The sequence below is a fragment of the Schistocerca gregaria genome, chromosome 2, assembly GCF_023897955.1.
Source record: "Schistocerca gregaria isolate iqSchGreg1 chromosome 2, iqSchGreg1.2, whole genome shotgun sequence".
Classification (NCBI taxonomy): Eukaryota; Metazoa; Arthropoda; class Insecta; order Orthoptera; family Acrididae; genus Schistocerca; species Schistocerca gregaria.
Window position 1 is genome coordinate 337,941,365 of NC_064921.1, and position 24,365 is coordinate 337,965,729.

At 38.5% G+C, this 24,365-nt stretch overlaps 1 protein-coding gene across 1 annotated transcript in view; it reads right to left on the reverse strand.

Moving 5' to 3' along the window:
• Positions 1-930: 930 nt before the first annotated feature.
• LOC126336993 (transmembrane protein 164) overlaps positions 931-24,365 on the reverse strand; it is a 147,069-nt gene continuing 123,634 nt past the window's right edge. The window contains exon 5 of the mRNA XM_050001235.1: positions 931-7,768. Within this exon, the coding sequence (XP_049857192.1) occupies positions 7,442-7,768 (327 nt within the window). The 3' untranslated portion in view covers positions 931-7,441. The remainder of the gene's footprint in view (positions 7,769-24,365) is intronic.

Here is a 24,365-nt window from a genome sequence, read left to right on the forward strand (position 1 = left end):
AAGACTTTAAATATCACTGTACAAGCACTGCATAGTTGGCATATTAATATAGCAGGCATCATATATGAATAAATACATAATATACTGCATGAAGTTTTATATACTGAGAATGGGTGCTGAGTTCATTGGTCATTCAGCCAAAAAATCTGAAGGAAGGGATTTCAAAATATTGTTTAGCAAAGTTGAACCACGACCTGGATAATTTCTGACTTCCTTGTATCACTAAGCTCAAAATTTTGATCCCTCATACCCTGGAGACGAAACTGCAGTTGACGAAGTGGGTTGGTCAGATCAAAAGTGAAGTAAAAAAGTGAAGAGAAAGAGCTGGCAATCATACTTTAACCTCTTCAATCTGGGATTGTGTGATTAAAGCAGCAGTAGAAATCTACATTGACCAAAGCTTGATAGAGAAAGTGGGTTCTATCTGAGCAAGGATTGGAACACGGAAATCAGCACATTATGAGTACAGCTTGATATTGATATTAACCCAGTGATAGCATGGCTGCAAGTGAGTCTCCTGAATATGCCACACCTCCGACACAGGTATTGATGGTTACATTTTAATTTATTAGTCTCGTCTTTTTTATTCTCAGTCTTACTACTGTCATCTCCAGGTTGAAACACCCTAGAAGTTCTCTCCCTGGGCTACTGCTTCATCAGAGTTTGGAGTCAACTTCTCTTTTTCCTTAATGATGGAGCAAAAATTTAGACTATTACAAGGGAAAATAGTGGATATGTTTTCAAATTTAAGATTTCTGCAACACATCACAATTATCAAGGATGTATCATTTTTCACATTTGAACATTCTGATATCACTTAAATTGCTTACACATTTCCTTTGAATAAGACAAAGGTAAAAATGACGTTACTTATCTTCTGGAAACAGGATATTGTATTGCAGAGTTACATAAAATAACAATGAAGCCCTCTTATTTCAGTTCCATACATGAAATTTTATTTCCTGTTTCATATTCAACAAATGTTTCATTGGATAATTTACAAAAATCATTACCCAAAGTAACTATTTTAAGATTCAAATTCAGCACAGCCTGTTAGCTAACATGCTTGATAAAAGTATCACTGTTTTTATTGCCACAGTTTCAGTGAACCATCAGTATTTACAAACTATGTATTGCACTATTAATGACTTTATATTTGTCATTGCTTGCTATTACATATTTCCTGTGTCCTATTGACACTCTTTCAATATTCCTTAAACAAAAATTCTCAATTATCTTTACAAGTATGCACAAAATTTATATGACATTCTAGTACTACAGACAGCACTAATAAAAGTAATAGTTATTTGGTGACTTTAACAATATTTCTAAATAATATGATAACTGATATGTTTGGCTTCACTTTTTAAAATTGTTTTTAGGCTGAAAAATCTCTCTAGGTCTCTCTTCCAGGTACAGGAATTAAAGTTACACACTATAATTTCTCACACACTCCTTGTCACATGTACACTGCAATTTAATAAATATGTATGCAGCAGGTTTCCTTGCAGTTGTAAGCATATGCCGAAAACAATGACTGATTCTTAAGATTGTTTCTTACAGTAAAACAGTCATTCCATTACTTAACAAACATTACATTTATTTTGAAAGCTGAGCAAGATCTGTTTACAAGCTGCATGTTTAATCCTGTATATACAGGTGTCAATTCAGTGCCAAGTTCATAAATTTTAAAATTTCAATTAAACTTTTTGCTATATCCCTAAAATCCAAGAGGTCTTTTTCATGAGACTTCATTGCAGTCAGAATTTAAGTTTCTAATATCCTTAATCAACCTCACTTTCTGCATAGCTTTAGTCTAGCTAATAGTGTTTAACTTTATAAATGACTGTACAGAATTGAAAAACTGAAGCAAGTTCAAGATTACACCTTACTGATTTTCTTAACTATGAGAGTACGTCGATTATTATCCGCAATTTAGTTATATTTTTGATTATTTTGGTAGTACTGTCATTTTATGTTGATGACACATGCTTTGTTTATTTCTTTTCATATCTTTGCAATTTTCAAGCTGCTGCGTTAGCTTCGTTATCGCTGCCATGCTGTTAATCATGGCTGCTCCGCTGTCTATTTGCACCAAAGAAGAGCAACATTCAGTGATCCGTTTTTGTGTGGTCGGAAAGTGTATCGGGTTGAAATTCGTCGAAGAATTTTGGTACAGTACGGGAACAGTGTTTTGCCACAATGGAATGTCTACGAATGGAATGAAAAATTCAGAAATGGTCGTGCTATGCATGATGAAGGAGATGGATGACTGTTTACCGCCACAAATGAAGAAACCATTGAGCATTCACATAAAATGATTCTCTTAGAAAGACAGTTAACTACTGACGAAGTGGCACATCGTCTGCAAATTAGTCACAGTTCTGGCTACAAAATCATCCACAGTAGACTTTGGGTTCATAAAGTTTGTACAAGATGGGTCCCAAAACAACTCACACAGTTGCATAAACAAACACACTTGGACATCTGCAATAAATGTTTGGATCACTACGGTAATGAATAGGACAACTTCTTAGACAGGATCAATACTGGTGACGAAACATGGATCCATCATTACGAGCTGGGAGAGTAAATGGCAGAGTATGGAATGGAAATATCCAAATTCGACATACAAGGAAAAGTTTAAGACCCAACTGTCTGCAGGAAAACTGATGGTTATGGTTTTTTGGATGCACGAGGTCCAGTACTAGAACATTATGGGGAAAGGGGTAGAACAATAAACAGTGTATGTTACAGTGAGATGCTTACTGCCCACCTAAAGCCTGCAAATCAAAGCAAACTCTGAGGATTGCTGTCAAAAGATGATGTGTTGTTGCATGACAATGCCCATCCGCATACTGCTGCCCACACTGTTGAAACACTCTAGAAACTCAAATCTGAAGTACTGAAACATCCTCCATATTGTCCTGACCTTGCTCCTTCTGACTATCCCTTGTATGGTCCACTCAAACAGGCATAGGGGCCGTCGATCTGCCTCGGACAAAGCAGTGAAGGAAGTGCTGCATTCCTGGCTTGCAGCTCAACCAAGATCCTATTTTTATGAGGGAATACGGAAGCTTGTACAACTATGGACGAAGTGCATTGAAACGCAAGGAGACTATATCAAAAAATTTTCTCGGAAGTTTCCTATTTGATTACAATAAAATTTTATAAGCACTTTGCGGATAATAACTGACATACCCCAGTAAAATTTCATTTTAAATTACAAGATGCCTATCCATTATCTAGCGTGAATCATGAAGGCTAAGGTCCTAAGCGTGAGCTGTAAGAACTAATGCGTATACTGGAAGCTTCAACAACAACTGCAGCAAAGAATGGTCATAATAATGTTTACTATTGGGGCTCAGGAAACAAAGTTAAATGTGATTACCTACATATACAGTTTCACTTAGTAACCTAGCTCAGTTTTTACAGAATAATTATATCCACTTGAGTATAGACAATGTAAGGAATAGCTGCCCTACATCCTTCAACAATTAACATTCTTATGCAATCCCTCAGCCCCACTCACCAATGCATTTACTGTTGTTATGGTGAGATATGAATGAAATTACAAAATAATTTTGAAGGCTTTGTTGAATTTTGTAATTATGGTTTGCTAAAAGTTAATCTGTTTCTTAAAGTATCTAATTAAATATTATCCCTAAAATTACAACCATGCATTCCAATACACTGTATTAAAGAATAGATAACCAATCACACATATTTATTATAGTACCATAATGAATCCATAAAGTGACATTTTCAATATAAGGCTGCCTGAAACGGCTTGTTAAGCACATAATATACTTTTATTGCAAAGCAGCAAATTCATGTAAGATGAGTTCCCTATTGACTTTAGGGAAACAGTTACACTACAACCACTTTTTATTCTTTTTTATTTTTAATGGAACGAATGTTATGGGTTTAACATCTCATTAGTGTTGGGATCATTAGAAACAAAATACAAGCTTGGATTAGATTAGATTGACGCAGAAAATCAGCTGTGGCCTCTTCAAGGGAACCATCCTGCAATTCATGTGACCTAATTTAAGGGAACTACAAATAATCTGAGTTTGGAGTGGTATGGATTTGAATCTCACTTCTACCAAATGCGAATGCAAGACCTTCAGCACTGCACCATATCACTCAGTATTCTTTGAGGACCAACATTTCTTTGCTACCATTATAAAGGCATTTGATATTATATACTGTATAAGTTTATAACATTTTACAAGTTCAGAAATAATAAAGGCTAGAATGTACAAATATATGAAAATTTTCAAATTTAACTTAATGGAGGACATCACCATGTACCTAATGTTTGTATCAAGCACCTTAGGAATGCTCACATTAACAATTTGTGCTATGTAGTCTATCAACAAAGGAAGCATTCTCCCCTCCACCCCATGAATACAGCAACTGTTGACATACAACAAAAACAATATTTGTAATAACAGGTCTATACAGATTAAAACGTCATTATGATGAGATACAATGCTCACTCGCTCACGCACTCCCACAAAACTGTTTTCTAGAAGTAACGAGGAACATCAAGGATGGTGAGACTGATCCAGCAAAGTAACATTGTTCCAGCTGTTCAAATTTCAGGACTATTAGACTACAAGCTGCCCAAGTTTGTTTTGGCTCAATATCTTTGATGCAAAAAAAGCATCAGAGAACCTTTACATGGGTAATTAGTAAGATAAGAAATGTGGCAAACATTTATTACCTGATAATATGCTTATCTTAGAACAGTCTGCATTTTGGCAATGAAACTTAACATTTCTCTAATAATCAAAGAGCAGATGAAAGAGATAGTTTTAAAGCTAGATTTGGATGACTTTGGTATAGGATCCAGGAAATTTAGAACTGCACTTTCACTTCTCTTCTACAGAAGTTAATTAAAAAATAATACAAAATGTGAAGCTTTTCAGGAAATGTAGTATATACCTACTAAATAATACCTCCAGAGCAAATTTCAAACATACAAAAAAATTCACAGGCATACCATGGAAACTGGATTTCTACACAACCTACAAGAGAAACATAAAGATGAGAGGACATCCTAATTCTAGAGTACCCTGAACATGTCAAGCAAATTTGTTTAATCAATAGGCCTAAATTTTGCCATCTGAAATATTCCAAACTTTATTTTGGTAGTAAGAGGTGTTAGGTAAAATGAGTAGTGAGTCCAACACTGTTAAATAATTCAATGAGGCAAAAATATGTTTGCAACCACATTTTTTAGATACGAAAAATTTGTAAAATATATCATGAATTCCCTGAAATTTCTACGTTCAATATGCTACTGCCGCTTCTCATTAATTCACTGTCTCATATCAGCCATTACCTACTTACAGCCACCTTCAGAATGGTACATATAAGTGTTTTTTTTTTGTTCACTGAAGGTTGACATCTGGCTTTTACTTTCTGAAACCTTCAGAAAAAATATAAACTGGAAAATATTTCTGCAATACACATTCTGACAGTAAAATATAGGCTGCAGCCAAGGAAACTTTCCATTTCAAACAGTTCTTGAAATAGCAATTTTAAAATAAGATTTCTCACTTAACAACAATTTGAAAAAGAGATAAATTCAGAATGAATAAGTAGACAAAAGAAGTTGGTGATGTTTTCCCTTTCTGGACATGGGAAACAACTATGCAGTTACATTAAAGAGCTGAAACTCACAGAACTATCATTTGTTACAATTATCAGTGATAAAGAATATTTACTATGCCTAATTATTTGAGTACCTCATTAGCTTTCTATGTTTTCTGAGTGAAGATAACATATAATGCAGCAATGTTTTTTTCCCTTTCATAGCACTAGTTACACATGCTAATTCATGGCCCAATTGAAAGAAAGGAATGTGTGCAATAACACAAAACATCCTTTAAAATATTGGAACTATCATATCACACACAAGCTACTACCACTCAGCATCTGCGACAAACAGAAAGTTACAGAAGATAAAACTATCTGCATGATGTATTACAAGCACCTTGTTCTTGTCGCAGAAACTGATTCATGAACTAACAATGTGTCAAAATATTTTCATTTTGAAATGAGAACTTTTATGTATCTAGATCTCACTGCACAGATAAAACTGTTCACTGAACTGTTGTCTGCAGGATAATCTTTCAGGTTTGTAAACAAAGATCCACATAATCCAATGTACCTCTGGCTGAAGTGGTCAGTGTTGTCAAAATATAATTGTGACCAATGGATCCAATGAAACACTGTATAATTTAAGGTGCTCTTGTAAGGCCAAGAGCCCCTAAAACTATCCTGCAGATGACAGTTTATTCATCAACCACAAAAACTGGAGTATTTTTTTATCACAGATTCATGATTATTATTAATTCTAAAAAATTCTGATGTATTCAACAGCCACCTCCTAGCACAAAATCTTAAAAAACAGTAAATGAATGTGTTGCAAATAAAATAACAAAAAATTAGTAAAAGTATACTAAAGAAGCAATCCATATTAACAGTCAATCATCTTAAATAAATCACAACCTGAAGGCAAGAAAATCACAGAAGACAAATTCTGCACTCAAATATATGCATAAAACTGGCCAAAATGAATGAAAGCAACATTTTCACTGAACAGTAGTAAACTGATAATGAAAATAAATGCAAAAAATTATGATACTTTGAAAAAGTAAATACAGTGCTTTCTAAGGACAGTCAGAATTAAAATTCATGTTTCAGTGCTGTTAGCTGAAACTGTGTATGCTAAAACACAATACAAGTCACAGAATAAGGGATAAAGTAATACAGATCATTGAACAACATTCCATTATGTACCTGCCTGTCAGTGGAATAGCACAATTTCCAACATAATTAAGACATTTTAAGGCAAATGCCATTCACAGCATTTAACAGTGCATTAACTGAATACATACACACTGTATTTTAAGTACACATTTCACAATATCGTATTGAGTATTCACACATTCAATGTATCACACATAAATAAGGACATCTTCACTGCAACAACAGCTACCATTTTTATCACTAACACTGTGATGACATCCTAAAAGGAACAGGCACTACCTTTTACATGAAGGTACACTACCTCAATAATCTCATTTTATACACAGCTGTAATTAAATTAAATTGTAAAACTTAAAAGAATTGAGTTTGGTATAAAAACCCTTCTTAAAGGCACTTGTACAGTCAATCTAGGTAGATACCTAAAATGCCTCCTGTCAAAAAAAAGAAAAATGTAAATCTGAAAACGACTAGATTAACACAATCAACTGATAAAATTAAAATCATCTCGGCTTTTGTGGCAAACTTGTAAAGAATTATAAAGAGTTTCATTCCTTGCTTCATTTTGCTGAAATAAATATTTACTAAAATAGTACTGACGGCTACAAGAACACAGCATAGCTGCTACAACTATCACAAAAATTATACAGATACTGTCTTAATCAATATGATGACAGCCGTTATTCGTAGAGTGAAATTCTGGTAAATGTTTTTCTGGACTTGCCTGTGGACTTCGTTTCAAGGAACTTTGTTTACCTGGTCCTCTATCACCTTGAGCCCATGAACTCATGTCAAACTCCAGAGTATTCTTAACTTTTGTGGGACCAAATTTTGTAAGGAAAAATGCCGCCAGCACACAATATGTTTTTGAAACTAGTGGGCACAGAATACCCTCATGAATAATTGTGGCTATCCGATAGTACTGTCCATAGAATGGATCAACACCAATAGGGCACATAATGTGATTTATATTTATACCCGACCACTGAAACAGAAAATTAAATAATACATTCAGTGCTTAAAAATGTTTGGTAAGCAGAAGAGCATGCATATTTGTATCATGTGTTACCTGCATAATTTTATACAGCATATAGTCTAATAACATTTGCATGTAGCATTAACAGCACACTTACACTACTGGCCATTAAAATTGCTACACCAAGAAGAAATGCATATGATAAATGGGTATTCACTGGAAAAATATATTATACTAGAACTGACATGTGATTACATTTTCACGCAATTTGGGTGCATAGATCCTGAGAAATCAGTACCTCATACAACCATCTCTGGCCGTTAAAGGCATTGATATGCCTGGGCATTGAGTCAAACAGAGCTTTAATGGCGTGTACAGGTACAGGTCCATGCAGGTTCAACATGATACCACGTTTCATCAAGAGTAGTGACTGGCGTATTGTGACGAGCCAGTTGTTTGGCCACCATTGACCAGACGTTTTCAATTGGTGAGAGACCTGGAGAATGTGCTGGCCAGGGCAGCAGTCGAACATTTTCTGTATCCAGAAAGGCCCATACAGACCTGCAAACTGTAGTCTGTGCGTTATCCTGCTGAAATGTAGGGTTTCGCAGGGATCGAATGAAGGGTAGAGCCACGGGTCGTAACACGTCTGAAATGTAACGTCCACTGTTCAAAGTGCCGTCAATACGAACAAGAGGTGACCAAGATGTGTAACCAATGGCACTCCACACCATCACGCCGGGTGATACGCCAGTATGACGATAACGAATACACGCTTCCAATGTGCGTTCACCGTGATGTCACCAAACACGGATGCGATCATCATGATGCTGTAAACAGAACCTGGATTCATCCCAAAAATGACCTTTTGCCATTCGTGCACCCAGATTCATCGTTGAGTACACCATCGCAGGCGCTCCTGTCTGTGATAGAGGATCAAGGGTAACCGTGGCTTTGGTCTTTAAGCTGATAGTCCATGCTGCTGCAAATGTCACCAAACTGTTCATGCAGATGGTTGTTGTCTTGCAAACGTCCCCATTTGTTGACTCAGGGATCAAGATGTGGCTGCACGATCCATTACAGCCATGTGGATAAGATGCCTGTCATCTTGACTGCTAGTGATTCGAGGCCATTGGGATCCAGCACGGCGTTCTGTATTACCCTCCTGAACCCACTGATTCCATACTCTGTTATCAGTCATTGGATCTCGACCAACACGCAATATGATTAACCGCAATTGCGATAGGCTACAATCCGACCTTTATCAAAGTCGGACACGTGATGGTATGCATTTCTCCTCCCTACACGAGGCATCACAACAACGTTCCACCAGGCAATGCTGGTCAACAGCTGTTTGTGTATGAGAAATCGGTTGGAAACTTTCCTCGTGTCAGCACGTTGTAGGTGTCGCCACTGGTGCCAACCTTGTGTGAATGCTCTGAAAAGCTAATCATTTGCATATCATAGCATCATCTTCCTGTCGGTTAAATTTCACGTCTGTAGCACGTCATCTTTGTGGTGAAGCAATTTTAATGGGCAGTAGTGTAATTTAAAATACTATATTTTATAAATACAACATGTGAACAGTTTTTTTTTCCTCTGAAATGAAAATACTAGAGAATAAAACAGCCAAGATATTTTCTACCATAGTCCATCACCAAGAAGTGGACTCTTTCCAAGATTTTTTGAAGATGGCATGTGCAATAGACTATGCAAGAACTGAATATGACAAGAATGCCCTGAAATTTAGTTCAATTACTATTTTTAGGAGGTTTCCTGATAAAGACACATTGCTACAATGATGAACAACCAAAATATACACATATGACTCTTTAGAAGTAAGTTGAATGTTTGCAACATTTTATGCTTGCTTGAGTAGTCAGTGATTCTTCCTCTCCTGGGCATCATCATCGTAGCAGTACCACATTAGCACTTCATTTCTTCATAATTTCCCAGATGAGGGTTGAAGGACATAAAAGAACTATTATTACTATGACAGTCCCACCAAAGGTAAGTTAGTTTTTGGCAACAACTTATAATTTGTAATAAAAAGTGTAGAGTCCTATTTAAAAAAAATAATCTGATTATAGGCCTACAAAGTTGTTATTCATGTCAGTGATTTTTGTTTCATGGGCAGTAGACCACCATGGACCAATGCATATTTCCCTTCTTAACACTTTGTTTTCCAACAGTGGAGACATCATCAGAACTCAGATAGCACACTGAAGTAGTTTAATTTTGAATCTGCTGTGCAAGTCTTTATAGCTTCTGAAGATGTCTCTAGCAGTGGAAGACAAAATGTTAAGCAGGGAAACATGCCTTGGACCATGTTCTAATGCTGGTTCAAATGGCTCTGAGCACTATGGGACTCAACTGCTGTGGTCATTAGTCCCCTAGAACTGAGAACTACTTAAACCTAACTAACCTAAGGACATCACACACATCCATGCCCGAGGCACGATTCGAACCTGCGACCGTAGCAGTCCCACGGTTCCGGACTGCGCGCCTAGAACCATGTTCTAATGCCACTGAAACAAAAATCACTGATAAAATTAATATGTTTACCTTGTAACTTCCTTCATCCACAAAAAGTTTTATGTAAACCTTCTGTTTCTAGGGCGTATATTTCCTGGGATCTTTTTCTTTTAGCATTTCCTGAGGCATAGGCAGGGTGTACTAAACACTCTGGGCATTCCACTTGTTCTCCTTCCCTCTCCCACAACCCTCAAAAAGCTTTCTGTTGTGTATTTGAGAGCTGTCATAATGAAAACATTTATGAATGTGAAAACAAATAAACTGAATAAAGGTTAGCCATTTTGCAGGTTTTCTAATGAAAACAAAGTTGAAGCAGGAACTCTTAGCAAAATGACTGCAAACCTGAGAAAATAACTAGTGCAGTCTATTTATGTTAGCTAGCTGTTGTTCATCTATTATGCTTGTTTAGTAAGTATGGAAATATGCTGACAAATACAAAAAGATAAAACTTGCCTACATACTGTATGAAAGGTGGTCTTTTTACATTTATCATTATTGTCTATTACAACAGTAACAGAAGTCTCTAATCCCAATCTCTAGCTAACCAAATAATTTACGGAAGAAGAAAATAGTAGGATATGCTGTCCATTTACTCTTGATTTTTCCCACCTTTATTTATCTCGTCATAGATGGAACGTTAAACACGAACCCTCCAACCTCCTTGGATTTCCATGGACTTCATGTTACTTGTCTTATTCTTGCAAGTGGTGTATGAGGTGCCACAGTTTAATCTCTACTGCAGAATATCTTAAGAATACATCATACAAAAAAGCATTTCTGATAAAACCTATTGTAGAGTAAAGGTAACAGTATTAGTTTCAGTCTAGATTTCTCTTTTCTATGAGACCCCCCATGTTCTATTACATATACCGTTTCCACAATAAACTTAAGTAACTTTTGTTTGAAACTACTTTTTATTATCCCAAATGAGGCAGTCCTCGATGAAAATAAAGTAAACTTATTTTTTAAAACATTAGAATTCCTATTGAATGTGATCATCCTACATCAAAAACAAAGTTTTATGATGCTGTCTTTTTTTTTAAATTTTGGCTGTTGGCAGTAGCTTTACCAAATGGTCAACACAATTAGGTTGTGCAAATATTCATTGCACATCATGTGTTCCTGGTAAAGGCCATTTGTTTTTCAAATTTGAGTCCTCATGTGTGTTTTAAGTGATTCAGAGACATTTATATTTTCATCATTTGACATACGGTGAAGTGCAATCCTTCTGTCTAGGTCTGTGAGAGTTGTCTGTAATGCTGTAGGTATTGATACAGTACTTTATCTTCCAATATGTGATGACTTACCTGGTACCATGATGTAGGGATAGTGACTATCATCACTGATAAGAATTTAGATCCCAGCCATTGTTTAGATTTTGAACAAAAATAATCAGTAATGGTAGTCAAAGTCTTCCGGTATAAGGTATCACCCTCATTCTGCCACAAGCATTGTTAAAGAGTGCAGAGAATCAGAAAAGGTTCAGGATACAATCTTGCCCTTCAGATAGGAAACTGTTTGTCAAAGTGGAAGAATCAGCAAATCAGCAATGTTCAGTAGAATGAGGATGCAGAAAGAAATGAAAACAACTACTTTAAAGACACACAAAGTTTACCCACAGGAAATGTGGCCAGCTATCCAAAAAGTGCCACAATGATTTCCATTGGCACCAAATTCTTGATTAGTCCTCATTTTGAATCTCCAGCAGAAGACTGCTAAGAAGGAGAGGGCCATGAGAAAATGTTTGGGAAACCAGTGAAACAGTAACATGTCATGAGTTGGAGTGTGAAATCTAAGACGTCTGAATGTGGTAGGACACTACAAAATTTGAAAAGGACAATAAAATGGGTCAATCTAGATATTAAAAGACTCAGTAAAGTGAAATGGGAGAAATTAAAGGATTTCTGGTTTGATGAACATAGGGTAATATCAATAGCTGCAAGAAATCACACAATTGGAGTAGGATCCATTATAAATAGGCAAGTAGAAGAAAGAGTTACTGCGCAGTTTAGTGATAGAATTATTCTCATCAGGATTGACAACAAACCAATGCCAACAACAACAGTTAAGCTCTACATTTTAATCTCACAAGTAGAAGAAGAAGAGAGAGAGAGAGAGAGAGAGAGAGAGAGAGAGAGTGAGAATACAGACATAACAAAATTTAAAATAAAGAAAAGAGAGAGAGAGAGAGAAAGAGAGCTTGTTGAATGGGCATATTCACCTTATAGGAATAAGTGGAATTGAAACCAATGGCATCAACATTAAGACTGAAAAAGGAATTCCACTAAGCAAATAGGGGAGATGTGGAGGAGGAAATGTCTAGTTATGTAAAAGAAGGAAGAGTAGATATATATTTGGAAGACATAGGGGACCCAAGAGTCTGACAGAGCTTTGAAAGACATACAAAGAAACAAGGCAGAAAGGACAGATAACTATAGTAACCTGCTGGTTAATACACAAACTGCCCACAGTGGACTACGGCATGACTATTGGGCATCAACATTCAAACGATGTGCCTGCAACTACTCGAGGAGGCCACCAGGAGCAGCCGGGTCACAGACTGCCATCACCAGGTCTGCTGTGTACACGTGGCACTGCACCAGTGACATGGCACATGGATAGGGCCTTTATAAGGGCTGTTCACTGTATTTGAGACAGGTGAAATACTTTCACTGTATTCTTGTTGATGTCACTATGACCCAATGAACTGTATCTTCTTTACAACTGTGTGTTTCCTTGTGCTCCTAGTTGGAGAAATAACATTCTTTTGGAAATTCTAAAATCACTGGGGGAAGAGGTAAGCAAGAAATTAATTAGCATGTAGAATATGTGAAACAAAACTGGAGAAATACCACTGTGCTTTCAGAATTACATCATCCACACAATCCTGTAGATAAATGCAGGACCTCTCCTACAATCAGCTTAACAGCTCATGCACTCAAGACGCTATAGCAAAAGGTGGGTCACTTACACTGTGTACAAGAACCAAGATGAAACAATAAGAATGGAAAGTGATGAGTTAGTGTTCAGATTAAACAGGTGTAGGGCAGGGATGCAGTCTTTCTCCCCTATTGTTCCATCTGTACATCAAAGAAGCAATGATAAAAGTAAAATGAAAGATCAGCAATGTATACACCAACAACATGGGCACAATGAAAAAATGTTTATTCTTGCTCAACATACAAGCGAAGAACAGCTGAGAACATAGACACAAAAACAAAAGCCATCCAAGAACTGACACAAGCAGTTTCTGATGGTGGATGCCATGCTGTGTGCACAAATCACATGGCCCACTGTAGGCACGGATTCTGGGCCAGTACAGGTAAGTAGGGGCAAAAGTGGTGCAGCCATTGACAAGCACAGTGGTCACACCCCTGTAAAGTGTCATAAAACAGGACTGGTGACAAGGAGGCTGGTAGCATATCAATCAATGTCCAGTCCCTTGACATGGCGTGGCTGAGCCGCTGGTGATGGCACCAGTCAATCACTTGAGGGGTCCAGTATCAAAGGACCCAAAGGCACCATCCCAGCCAGCAAAGCATCACAGGAAGACCTGGCAGCAGTTGCTGCAGAGGCTTGACCCCAGAGGAGAGGCAGGAGGTGGTGAGATCCACAAGGAAGATGAGTTCACCGCCACAGTAGGGAAGTCTGTGGTGATGCACAATCAGTCCATCACTGGTGCACACCATACAGAGGTGGTGGCCTCAGCTGTGGACCATAGCTGAAATCCACTTTGGTCGGCGGCCGAACCTATGAGCCCACAATGTAGTGCCAGGAGCTGATGAGCACTGTGCCAACAGGTGTTAGTGGGGTGGCATGAGGAGATGCAGGAGGTTGCAAGGCTGACAACCAGGGAGCCTCTCGTCTGTGGAGGAGTCTGTGACACATCATTTGAACACTGAATGTGTTGCCAAGATGTCGCTGCACCACTGATGTCGCTGCACCATTAGATTCGGGATGAAAAGGAGCAGCAGTCACATGGAGAGTTCCTTGACAGGCGTAGAAATCATTGAAGGCATGAGCCACAAACATCTAACAATGGAAACTCCCCATTGCATTCCCCTCCAATTTAGTGTTAAGAGGGTCTAGTGAACAGCACATCAAAAACTGAACACGGATCAAGCATGGAAATAGGAAGACAATGTACTGAACTGTGAAAAAAGGCAAAATAGAAACAGTAAATGGTCCAAGAACAAGAAGTGCAATATAGAACAGCAATGGAGAGAGACGGCATCGTGGTTAAGTGATTTTGATGTTGGACTGCCAAGTGGGCAAGCTGCATTCAGGTCTCCCTCGTGCCATTTTCTTTTTCTTTGCTGTTTGCTTTATTACACTTTGTTTATTTGTCATGGTGTAACATCTGATTGCAACAGCGAAGGTTAAGGTAGGAACCTATAATGGAAGTTGATTCTACACAACTATTCTATTGGTTGGTTGGATTAAATGGACCAGACTGCTACGGTCATCGGTCCCTTCAACTATTCTATTAGCAGCCAAAAAGAAGTGGCTTTTGAATGGGAACTGCAAATGTTTGATGACAAGGCAACAAGTCAGCTGAATCCTCCACTGGAATACACGTCTGGTGTGTCATACATGGCTTTAGTGACAGTACATGTGTCATTTGATAGGAATCTCTTATTGACGCACTTAGTTTGTATGACTAATAAGTGAGTCAGATATGTCTCCTTGCCCAATACAGGTGTTCGTACAAATGTGATTGTGATTACTCCCAAGGAAATAATGAAAACATAACAGTTTGTCACATAAGCTGCAACAATGAACTCAAGAGTTTCACAATCACACAGTTTCTCTGTGCTCTGTTAAAACATATTTTTTATAGTTCTTGCAGTTGTGTTTCATTTTGGAAGTCTTGACTCTTGAATTGTTTTGCTGTAACATAGTTCACATCTGTTTATTTGTTGTTTTCATGTCTGTGACATACCTATGTGGTATCTCGTCTGCTCTGACTCTCCATCACATTTACTTGCGACGGTAACGTATTCTTACCACGTGACTCAGTCTACAGCCAATGTATAGTATGACAACTGCCAAGACTACAGAAAGAGAACAAACATTTCAATGACTGGACGGACAGTTCATAATGTTCCCAGAATGAGATTTTCACTCTGCAGCGGAGTGCACGCTGATATGAAACTTTCTGGCAGATTAAAACTGTGTGCCAGACTGAGACTCGAACTCGGGACCTTTGCCTTTCACGGGCAAGTGCTCTACCACCTGAGCTACTCCAACACGACTCCCACCCTGCCCCCACACTTCTGCCAGTACCTCATCTCCTACCTTTGAAACTTCACACAGAAACTCTCTTGCAAAACTTGCAGAACTAACACTCCTGGAAGAAAGGATCTTGCAGGGGAGCCTCTGCGAAGTTTGGAAGGTAGGAGACGACGTACTGGCAGAAGTTGAACTGTGGGGTTGGGGCATGAGTTATGCTTCGGCAGCTCAGGTGGTAGAGCACTTGTCCGTGAAAGGCAAAGGTCCTGAGTTCGAGTCTCGGTCCAGTGCACAGTTTTAATCTGCCAGGAAGTTTCAGTTCATAATGTTGTGCGTGTGTGGGTGTGTGTGTGTGTGTGTGCGTGGGGGGGGGGGGGGGGGGGCAAGAGGGAGTTTTGAACACAGGTCACCTATTTGGTAGTCCAACACTACAACCACTTAATCACAATGCTGTTGCTGCTGCAGTTTGCCCTTTACTGAACTTCTTATTCCTGAACCATTCAATGTTTCTATTTCACTTTTCTTTTCACACTTCAGTGTACCTTCTTCCTGTTTTCATGCTTGATCTGTGTTCAGTTTTTGACAGGCTATCCATTGGGCCATCTTACCACTAAATCTAAGGGGGAAGGGGGTGGGGGGGGGGGGGGGTGGGATGACTGTTTCACTTGTAAGGAGATTGGATAATGTATAGTAATTTAGAGAGAGCATCAACAACCAGTAAAAATTTAGGAAATCAACATGTATGTCTTCCCATGTACGCTGTGATGAGGGCCACCACGAGTGCATCACCTGCAATGCTTGCCTCTTGGATAGCATCAGATATGGCAGGGATCTCCAAACTATGTCACACAGGCTCGATCCAGTCTGTTATGTCAGTTTATCCACCCTGCTGACTGTATTTGAATATACTTGACAAAATGAATGGAACATGAGACAATATGCCATTTAAATTTAAATGCCATGTTTAGAACCCTAGGATATCTTCACACATGCAGAGAGCTGCTGGCTGCTAAGTGCCTTAAATTAGTATGTTCAGTTTTAAATTATTGTAACTATATGTTGTACAGAATGATGATGCAGCCAGTGTTCATCATTTTATCAGTTATTTGGCCTGCTGTGGAAGAAGATTTGGTGACCACTGGACTATGGTGAACCGAAACGTGCTGATGGGCCAATAACTTGGTAAGCAAGACCCCCTCCCCCAACTGTTCTTGATGTAGACCAAACACATTTCATTGTAGGGCAGTCGGGATCTCAAACCTAGGCAATAGCCCATCTTTAGCTAGGAGAACACCACCATCAAATACTGGAAGGCAGTTATGGAGGGCAAAATAGTAATGCAAAGGATTAGAAACACTGCCCAGAGGCCTGTTGGGCCAACCATACTGGGCAAGGTGAATAATTTGATGCCAAACCGGATCAACAGTTACAGCAGCGGCAATCTGGCAGCCCACAATACCCTTCGACTGTGTGTTGTGCCTCAACATCTACACAAAAATGAAGGAATTCATTCTGATCAAAAGTAGGACCCAGCTCCATGGGTGCAGGGGCAGTGAATTCACCACTGGCATGCTGCACAGTAGGTCAAAAATACATTTCATAGTTGTAGTGAGACAGAAATAAGGCCTAATGCTAAAGGCAATGTGCTACTTTGTTGGGTAAAGAAGCTGAAGGATCGAAAAATAAAAGCAAGGTCTTGTGGTCAGTAACGAGATGGGACTTAGACCTGTCCAAGAACATAAGAAACTTCTGGAGAGTGTAGATGATAGCGAGCACTTCTTTTTCAACTTTAAAGTAGTGCTGTTGAACAGAGTTGAGTGCTTTTGACACCTAAGCTACTAAAGGTTTGGAACCATTCTAATATTAATGTTTGAGAACAGCCTTGAGCCCACACTGAGCTGTATCAGTAGCCAAAATGAAGTGAGTGCCAGAATGGAAAGCAGCCAAACAAGGAGCAGAATGTCATGTAAATTGCAAGAGTGTGATTGTGTGCTCTCATGTGGGCATCCACAGAAAAGGAACATCTTGTGGAGTGACTCCTTGAGAGGATGGGCAAAAACAGCCACACATGAAATAAATTTATGATAATAAGTGATGTTAATTCAAAATTATTGGAGTTCTTTGAAATTTGTAGGGCAAGGGAGAGCTGTGAGCAAAGCGACATGACAACTTAAGGGCTTAACACCACACTGAGAAACCTCAAATCCCAAATAAACAATCGATAGCTGAAGTAAGTGTGACTTGGTCAAGTTGCATTTCAATCCTGCAGTAGATATGACTGTGAACAAGATGCGTAGGTTGTGTAAATACTCTTCCATGGATGAACCCATCATTACAATGTAAGTGAGATGGTTGATGCAGCCCATACCGGACACTATCAACTCCTCCAAAAATCGCCAGGGTGCTGGACACACCAAACAGGAGGTCTAAACATGTGTACAACTTGAAGGGCATGTTTATTAGAGGAACCATTTAGAATCCTCATACTTTATACCTTTAGAATACTCATACAATGAAGTCCCTGAACAGGTTTCAGATAAATCAATTTTTGAGGAAAACTGGCCACTGGCATGTTTAGTCAATAACTCCTCCAGATTGGGAAGGGATACATGTCAATGATAGACTAAATGTTAACTGGAACTTTAAAGTCACCACAGAGGCAAAGTTGACCAAATCGACTCTTAAAAATTGCAAAGAGGGAGAAGAAGGAGGGGGGGGGGGGGGGGGGGGGGTAAGCCCATTTACTCAATTTAAAGACCGTGTGACCCCCAACAATGTCAGCCTGTCCAATTTAGATTTCACTTGATCACACAAAGCCACTTAAATGAGACACACATGGAAAAAGCATGGCTGCACTGTAGATTTCATGGTAATGTAAGCTCCAACAACTCAGAACATCTAATTCTTGGTAAGGGACTTGGTGGAAAGTGAGGTGCACTATATCTGAACTGTAAAAATGAAAAGTACTGAAAGCATCCAGACTGAACAACTTTGTGTTGCCAGCATCATCCACTACCAGAATAGTCAAGGAACAAACCACAGATTTACTGTTGTAACTCATCAAACATTAAGTAACCAGAGGCAATGCCACCAAATCCACATAAGTTTGTGGGTTCAGCAAATTCATGGCTGCACCTGTGGCCACTTGTACTAAGAGCACTTTGCCCATTACTTGGACTTCGATAAACAGTTTGTTATGATTCATAAGCACTGAAGGCACACAATTAACATCCAAGTCCATGTCCATATGAGGAGGGTGGGAATGACACACAGACACTTTATGTCCTTTTCTCCTACAGTCGTAGCAAGTCACCCACCCCTTAGGACACAAAACAGTATGGGCAAGATGGGAATGCAGAGAGCTGCTGTTGCTCTAGTGATTGTTGTTTGCTCATCGCTGTCGAGTGTGGCACAGAGGGCACTTTTGTATGGCTCCCATGTCGTTCTCTCCCTGAGAGGTGACTGACACCCAGTGACAAGCAAGAAGTGGCAATGTCCCACCAAGCCTCAATCTCATAACCACTACCACAAGATACCTTGAACAATTGAGCAATATTAAACACTTCAGGCAAAGATGGATTCTCATACTGTAATGCATACTGAGAAACCACTTTGCCAGGAGCTAACCAACTGATGGTGTCACAAGCCATAGAATCAGCATAGGACTCCTGATGATCATTGGTAACAGATTGAAAATTGTGACTGAGACTGTGGAGTTTGGCCATCCAAGCCCAGTATGGCTAGTGGGGCTGTTTATGACAATGATGGAACTCTACACATGCTGCAATGACATGCGTGTGTTTGTGGTGATAATTTGATAACAACTTGCACATTTTGTTGAATGAAAGCAATGCAGGTTCCTTGAGCTGGACTAATTAGCACAACAACTGGTAGATATGAGGAGAAATCCATGAAAGGAACAAAGCCTTATGCATGTTTGCATCACGGACATCAAAACTGAGAAAGCATTGCTTAAGCCGCTTCTTGTAAGCCTTCCTGTCTTAAGCCGCATCATCTTAAGAGGGAAGGGCAGTGGGTAAGCTGACGGCATGGAAGCCTCCGTATTCAACATGGACAACAAGTTCATAATAGCAAATGTAACAGCGTGTTGTTGCAGCTCGAGGAGAGATTGGAGCACTAACTCCATAGACAGAAGAAAGTGAATGCCGCACACACCAACAAATATATTATACTGTAAGACACAAACAGCAGCAAAGCCACAATGAACAAAAGCTTATTCTTCTTCTACATACAAGTGAACAACAGTGAACACAAACATAGAAACAATCCAGGTACTGATACAAGCAGCTGCTGGGAATAAGTGTGAACACAATATGAGAGCGAGTGTCTGCTGAATTGTGCTTATAAACAGGAGAGTTCTGGTAGATGGTGCGGCAGATGCCATGCCATGTGCCCAAGTCACCTGGCCAGCTGCAAGCAGCCTCTGGTGGCCAGCCCTAGCAGATGCCATTGGTGGAATGTTCAAAGTGTAGCATGCTGGGAAACTTTTAAGACATCCTATTTGATGTTCTATTCTGAGTTTAGTTTTTATCCTCAGTAAAATATACTAATGTGACCTCCTACTTACTGTTACAATGGTGACACCCCATGCAAAGGTAAGCGACATTAATCTAATAAAATTCAAGTTTCCCTGTCAGAAATTTCTATCCTAGTCCATCAAAGGCTCTTAAATGACTTTTGGATGTGTAAATAACAAAGGAGCACTTGCTACTGACACTCTTTCAGAGGTGTAATATAATCTTTTGAATGTCTTTTTGTTGACTGGTCACTGTCTTTTCAAACAAGCCAAATTTCATGATAAGCAACTCAATCCATGGGTTTTGGTGTTTGAGGAGCACCTGTGAGACCTAGAGGTAGATCATGTGACCAAAGCCTCCTCCTCTAACTCTCGTCTCTTGTATGGTAATAAAATAACTGGTGGAGCCATCTGACTGTCAAAAATTGACATACCACATGTTTTTTAAAGCAGAAGGCAGAAATGTATTACAAAGGATAATACTACAATAAAACACTACACGATGACCAATTTACTCACCGAAGGTGGAGACAAGCAATGAAGCTTCCATAGTTGGGACAATGACTAGTTACACCGCATAAAAGAGGTACTGAGGGTGGGAAGAAGGAGCTTTGAAAGAGGCTTTCCCATTAAAAACTCATTCATTTTACATGATACACACTGTCATGACTCAAGACTATTCAGAGTGGCAATGAGGTAGATGAGGACACTTTCTTCTACCTGTGACTTTTCACAAGCTGACCATATGACTGCGATTGGAAGTGATCTGAAGAAGCTGAACATTTCAGAGGAAGCATTGATGGCATATCACAAAGATATATGACATTTATCAGCTTGCCAAGATACAAAACCTTTTCCTCACTCACTGCTTTCTGACCTACAAGCAGGCAGTGCCTAGTGTGCCTACAGCCAGGCCCAGGTTACCTATAGGAGGAGGATGATGATGATGATGATGAAGATGATGATGAAGATGATTGGTGTGTGGGGCTCTCAACTGCACTCAAGCGCCCGTACAAATTCTCAACCTTTTCTCAGCTCAATCTCGCCACTTACATGAATGATGATGAAATGATGAGGACATAGCATCCCTGATAATTATGTAAGTAACAACACCTGACACTTTTGAGAGCTCCTGTGCAAAGATGGGGCTACGACTCAGAGAGCACTGTATTTCAGTAAATGAGATGCCTTGTATTCTTTTTTTATTGGTGTCTATCATTAGTATTTACTGAAATAGCTTAGTTGTTGAGTTTAAAATCCAGATTTTTTTTCAATTTGTGTCCAAAAGCACCTTTTCTATGGGTGATTCTAAATGTTTTTCAATTCTCAGGCCCTGTATGTTTGAGAATATTGTGTTGGACAGCTCTTTGAATGCTGTGCCACAACCAGGATCTTAAAACTGCAAGTTGGTAGTACCAACTGTTTACAAGAAACCAACAGGAAACACCTTAAGTTCGATCAAGCAGTCAGGGGGAGAGTTAGTATGGTTATGCAGACATAAGCGGGAACTCATTATTTGCGGCAACCTTATACAATGGAGATTTTCACGACTGGATGTTGTGTCAATTGGGTTGTATAGTTGTGCTCAATGAAACTTTTCATTCCAAATGCTTCATCCAGAGCTGGACTGGACATCTTCAGAAATGTTCTTGGTTCTGCTAAGTCTAACTGACTGATGGCTTGGATGCTGGAAACTGACTAATCAAAATTTACACATGACCAGAAGAGATAATCCTTGTCAGGTATAAAATTTAGCTATCATCTGTCAAAGATAAAACTTATCTATCAACTCTGTAGAGCTGCTGTCCATGCATCACAAAGTTTCATGGATTACTCTTTACTACAAAATTATCCCCTTGTTGGCATATTTTGATGTTTTCTATATATAGCCATGAATAATAGTTCATCATTATACTCTTACATAAAATTTTAGTTGTGGAAAACTTCACGTCATGATTTCGCAACTCAAGTGTATGCTCTGCTATGTATTTTCCGTAGTCAGTTAAGACTGATGTTGCTTCAGCTGTGTATTCACACTTATCTTTGAACTTCTAATGTAGACCTTACTAAATGCATGCAGAATTTCACATACTCTGCATCAGATGAGAATGTTTATCCTTTGCACATCAAGGTGCTTCATGTACTTTCTTAATTGGTCTAAAAACCTCATTGCAGTCTGATCGCTAACTGTTTGATAAAGGGGAGAGAAACTGTGTTGTGTTTTATTGTTGTTCTTCAGCCTACTATTATTTGGTTGTAGAACAATATTTACTTCTTTTCCTGAATACCCACTATTCTCAAAGATTTTAATTTTTGCTTTAGTAATAGTCTTTATTAATAACAACAGTAGTGTTCCCTTAGTCAGCAGGAAGAAACACTTTATTCATCTGCATTTTCTTCTTTTGAGATATTTTCTCTTACTGCACTTCACTCCTTAAGATGTCCTTGTAAGTTTCAACATAGTGTCTTTATTCACTATGACAGCAGTTAATAAAGATTAGATTTATGTAATGGATATTTTCCAGGGGGATTTGAGAGCTCTTTTTTTACACACTGTCTTACTTCTAATCAGTTCCAGTTGAATGATCAATTTTATGAGCAATCTGATAATGTCGCAATGGATAAACCATTAGGTCCTATGACTGCTAATTTTTTTATATGGAAAAATTTGAACAAGCAGCTCTAGAAACAGAAAACTAGAAGCTATCTCAACGGTATCTGTGGATGATACTTTTGTGGTTTTGTCACATGATTAAAAAAGCTTAAGAAGAATTCTTTTGTTATCCAAATGATATAAATCCAAACATCCCGTTTGCCATGGAAATGGAAAAGGACAATGAAATATCCATCTTAGCTATTTTAGTTATGACACAGACTAACAGAAACTTGAATCAAAGTTTTTTGGAAAGTCACATATGCAGACAGACATTACCATAAGAACTACAACCACGAATTTGCATGCCGTAACACCTGGATGCTGAATTAAAAAACCTGCTTCAGGCTTTTGAGAATAGTGGTTATTTAGGGAAAGAAGTAAATAGAATTCTACAACCAAATGAGTGTAAGCTGAAGAACAACATTAAAACACAACAATGGAAGAACTCAGTTTCTCTCCCCTCTCTTAAAACAGTCTCTGATCAGACTGCAATGATTTTACAGAAACATAACATCAAACCAGTTTTTTAGACTAAAGTATATCAAACCCTCTGATCTGCAAACGATAAAAATCATCATCTGACAGCACCCAGAGTATATAAAATTCTGTGTACACTTAGTAAGGTCTACATTAGAAGTATGAAGGAAAGTGTGAACAAAGAACTGAAGGAACATAAGTCTTTGCCAACTAGGGAAAATAGAGAAATCAGCTGTAGCAGAGCATGCTTTTGAGTTGGGAAATCATGAAGTGCAGTTCTCCAAAACCAATATTTTATCCACAATGATAAAACTTTGGGATGATTTTAAAAGAAAAGAAGCCATGATTTTTAGTGACATATCGACAACAGCTCTACAGAATCAATAGGTAAGTTTTGTCTTCGACAGATGACAATTGCTAGTTAGTTTTTAACTTTGACAGGGGTTTTCTCTGACAATCATGTGTAAACTTTGACCATGCACCTTTCCTGCAGCATTTATGTTGCCCTCTGAGTCCAACTTGTCAGTCAGCAAGACTCTACAGAACTAGGAGCACATTCTGAAGAAGTTCATAGCAACTCTGGACAAAAATGAGGAATGGGAAAATATCAGGAACCACAACCATATAACCAAAAATTCTTACAACTGATTATTTATCTGATGTTATTGAAAGAGAACAAGTGGAATTGCTCAGCTAAGTGTTTAGTTGCCCCAGAATATTATTCCTTATGAGATCAGAGAGTATTAAGTATGAAAAGTATGTTAGCTTACTAATTTCTACATCCTCAAAATTGACAATTATTCTGATTCCAAAAGTTGCTGAACCTAGTCGCTTTAGTAGATCCGAAATATGAATTTCCCAATTAAGATTCTCATCTGTATGTACATCCAAAAACTTAGTATGCTCTACTGTGGCTACTGTGCTCTACTGTGGCAGAAAATTGGATGTACTATGTTTTTTCAAAGTTCAGAGCAAGCTCACTTGCAGAGAACCATTTAATAACTTTTCCAAAGACCTTATTTGTATCATTTTCTATTAAAATTTCTTTTACTGGATTAATAATTATGCTTGTATCATCAGCCAACAGTGTCAGTTCAGCATCTTGCTTCACATAAGAAGGGAGGTCATTCACATATATCAAGAACAGGAGGGGACCCCATGATCGAACC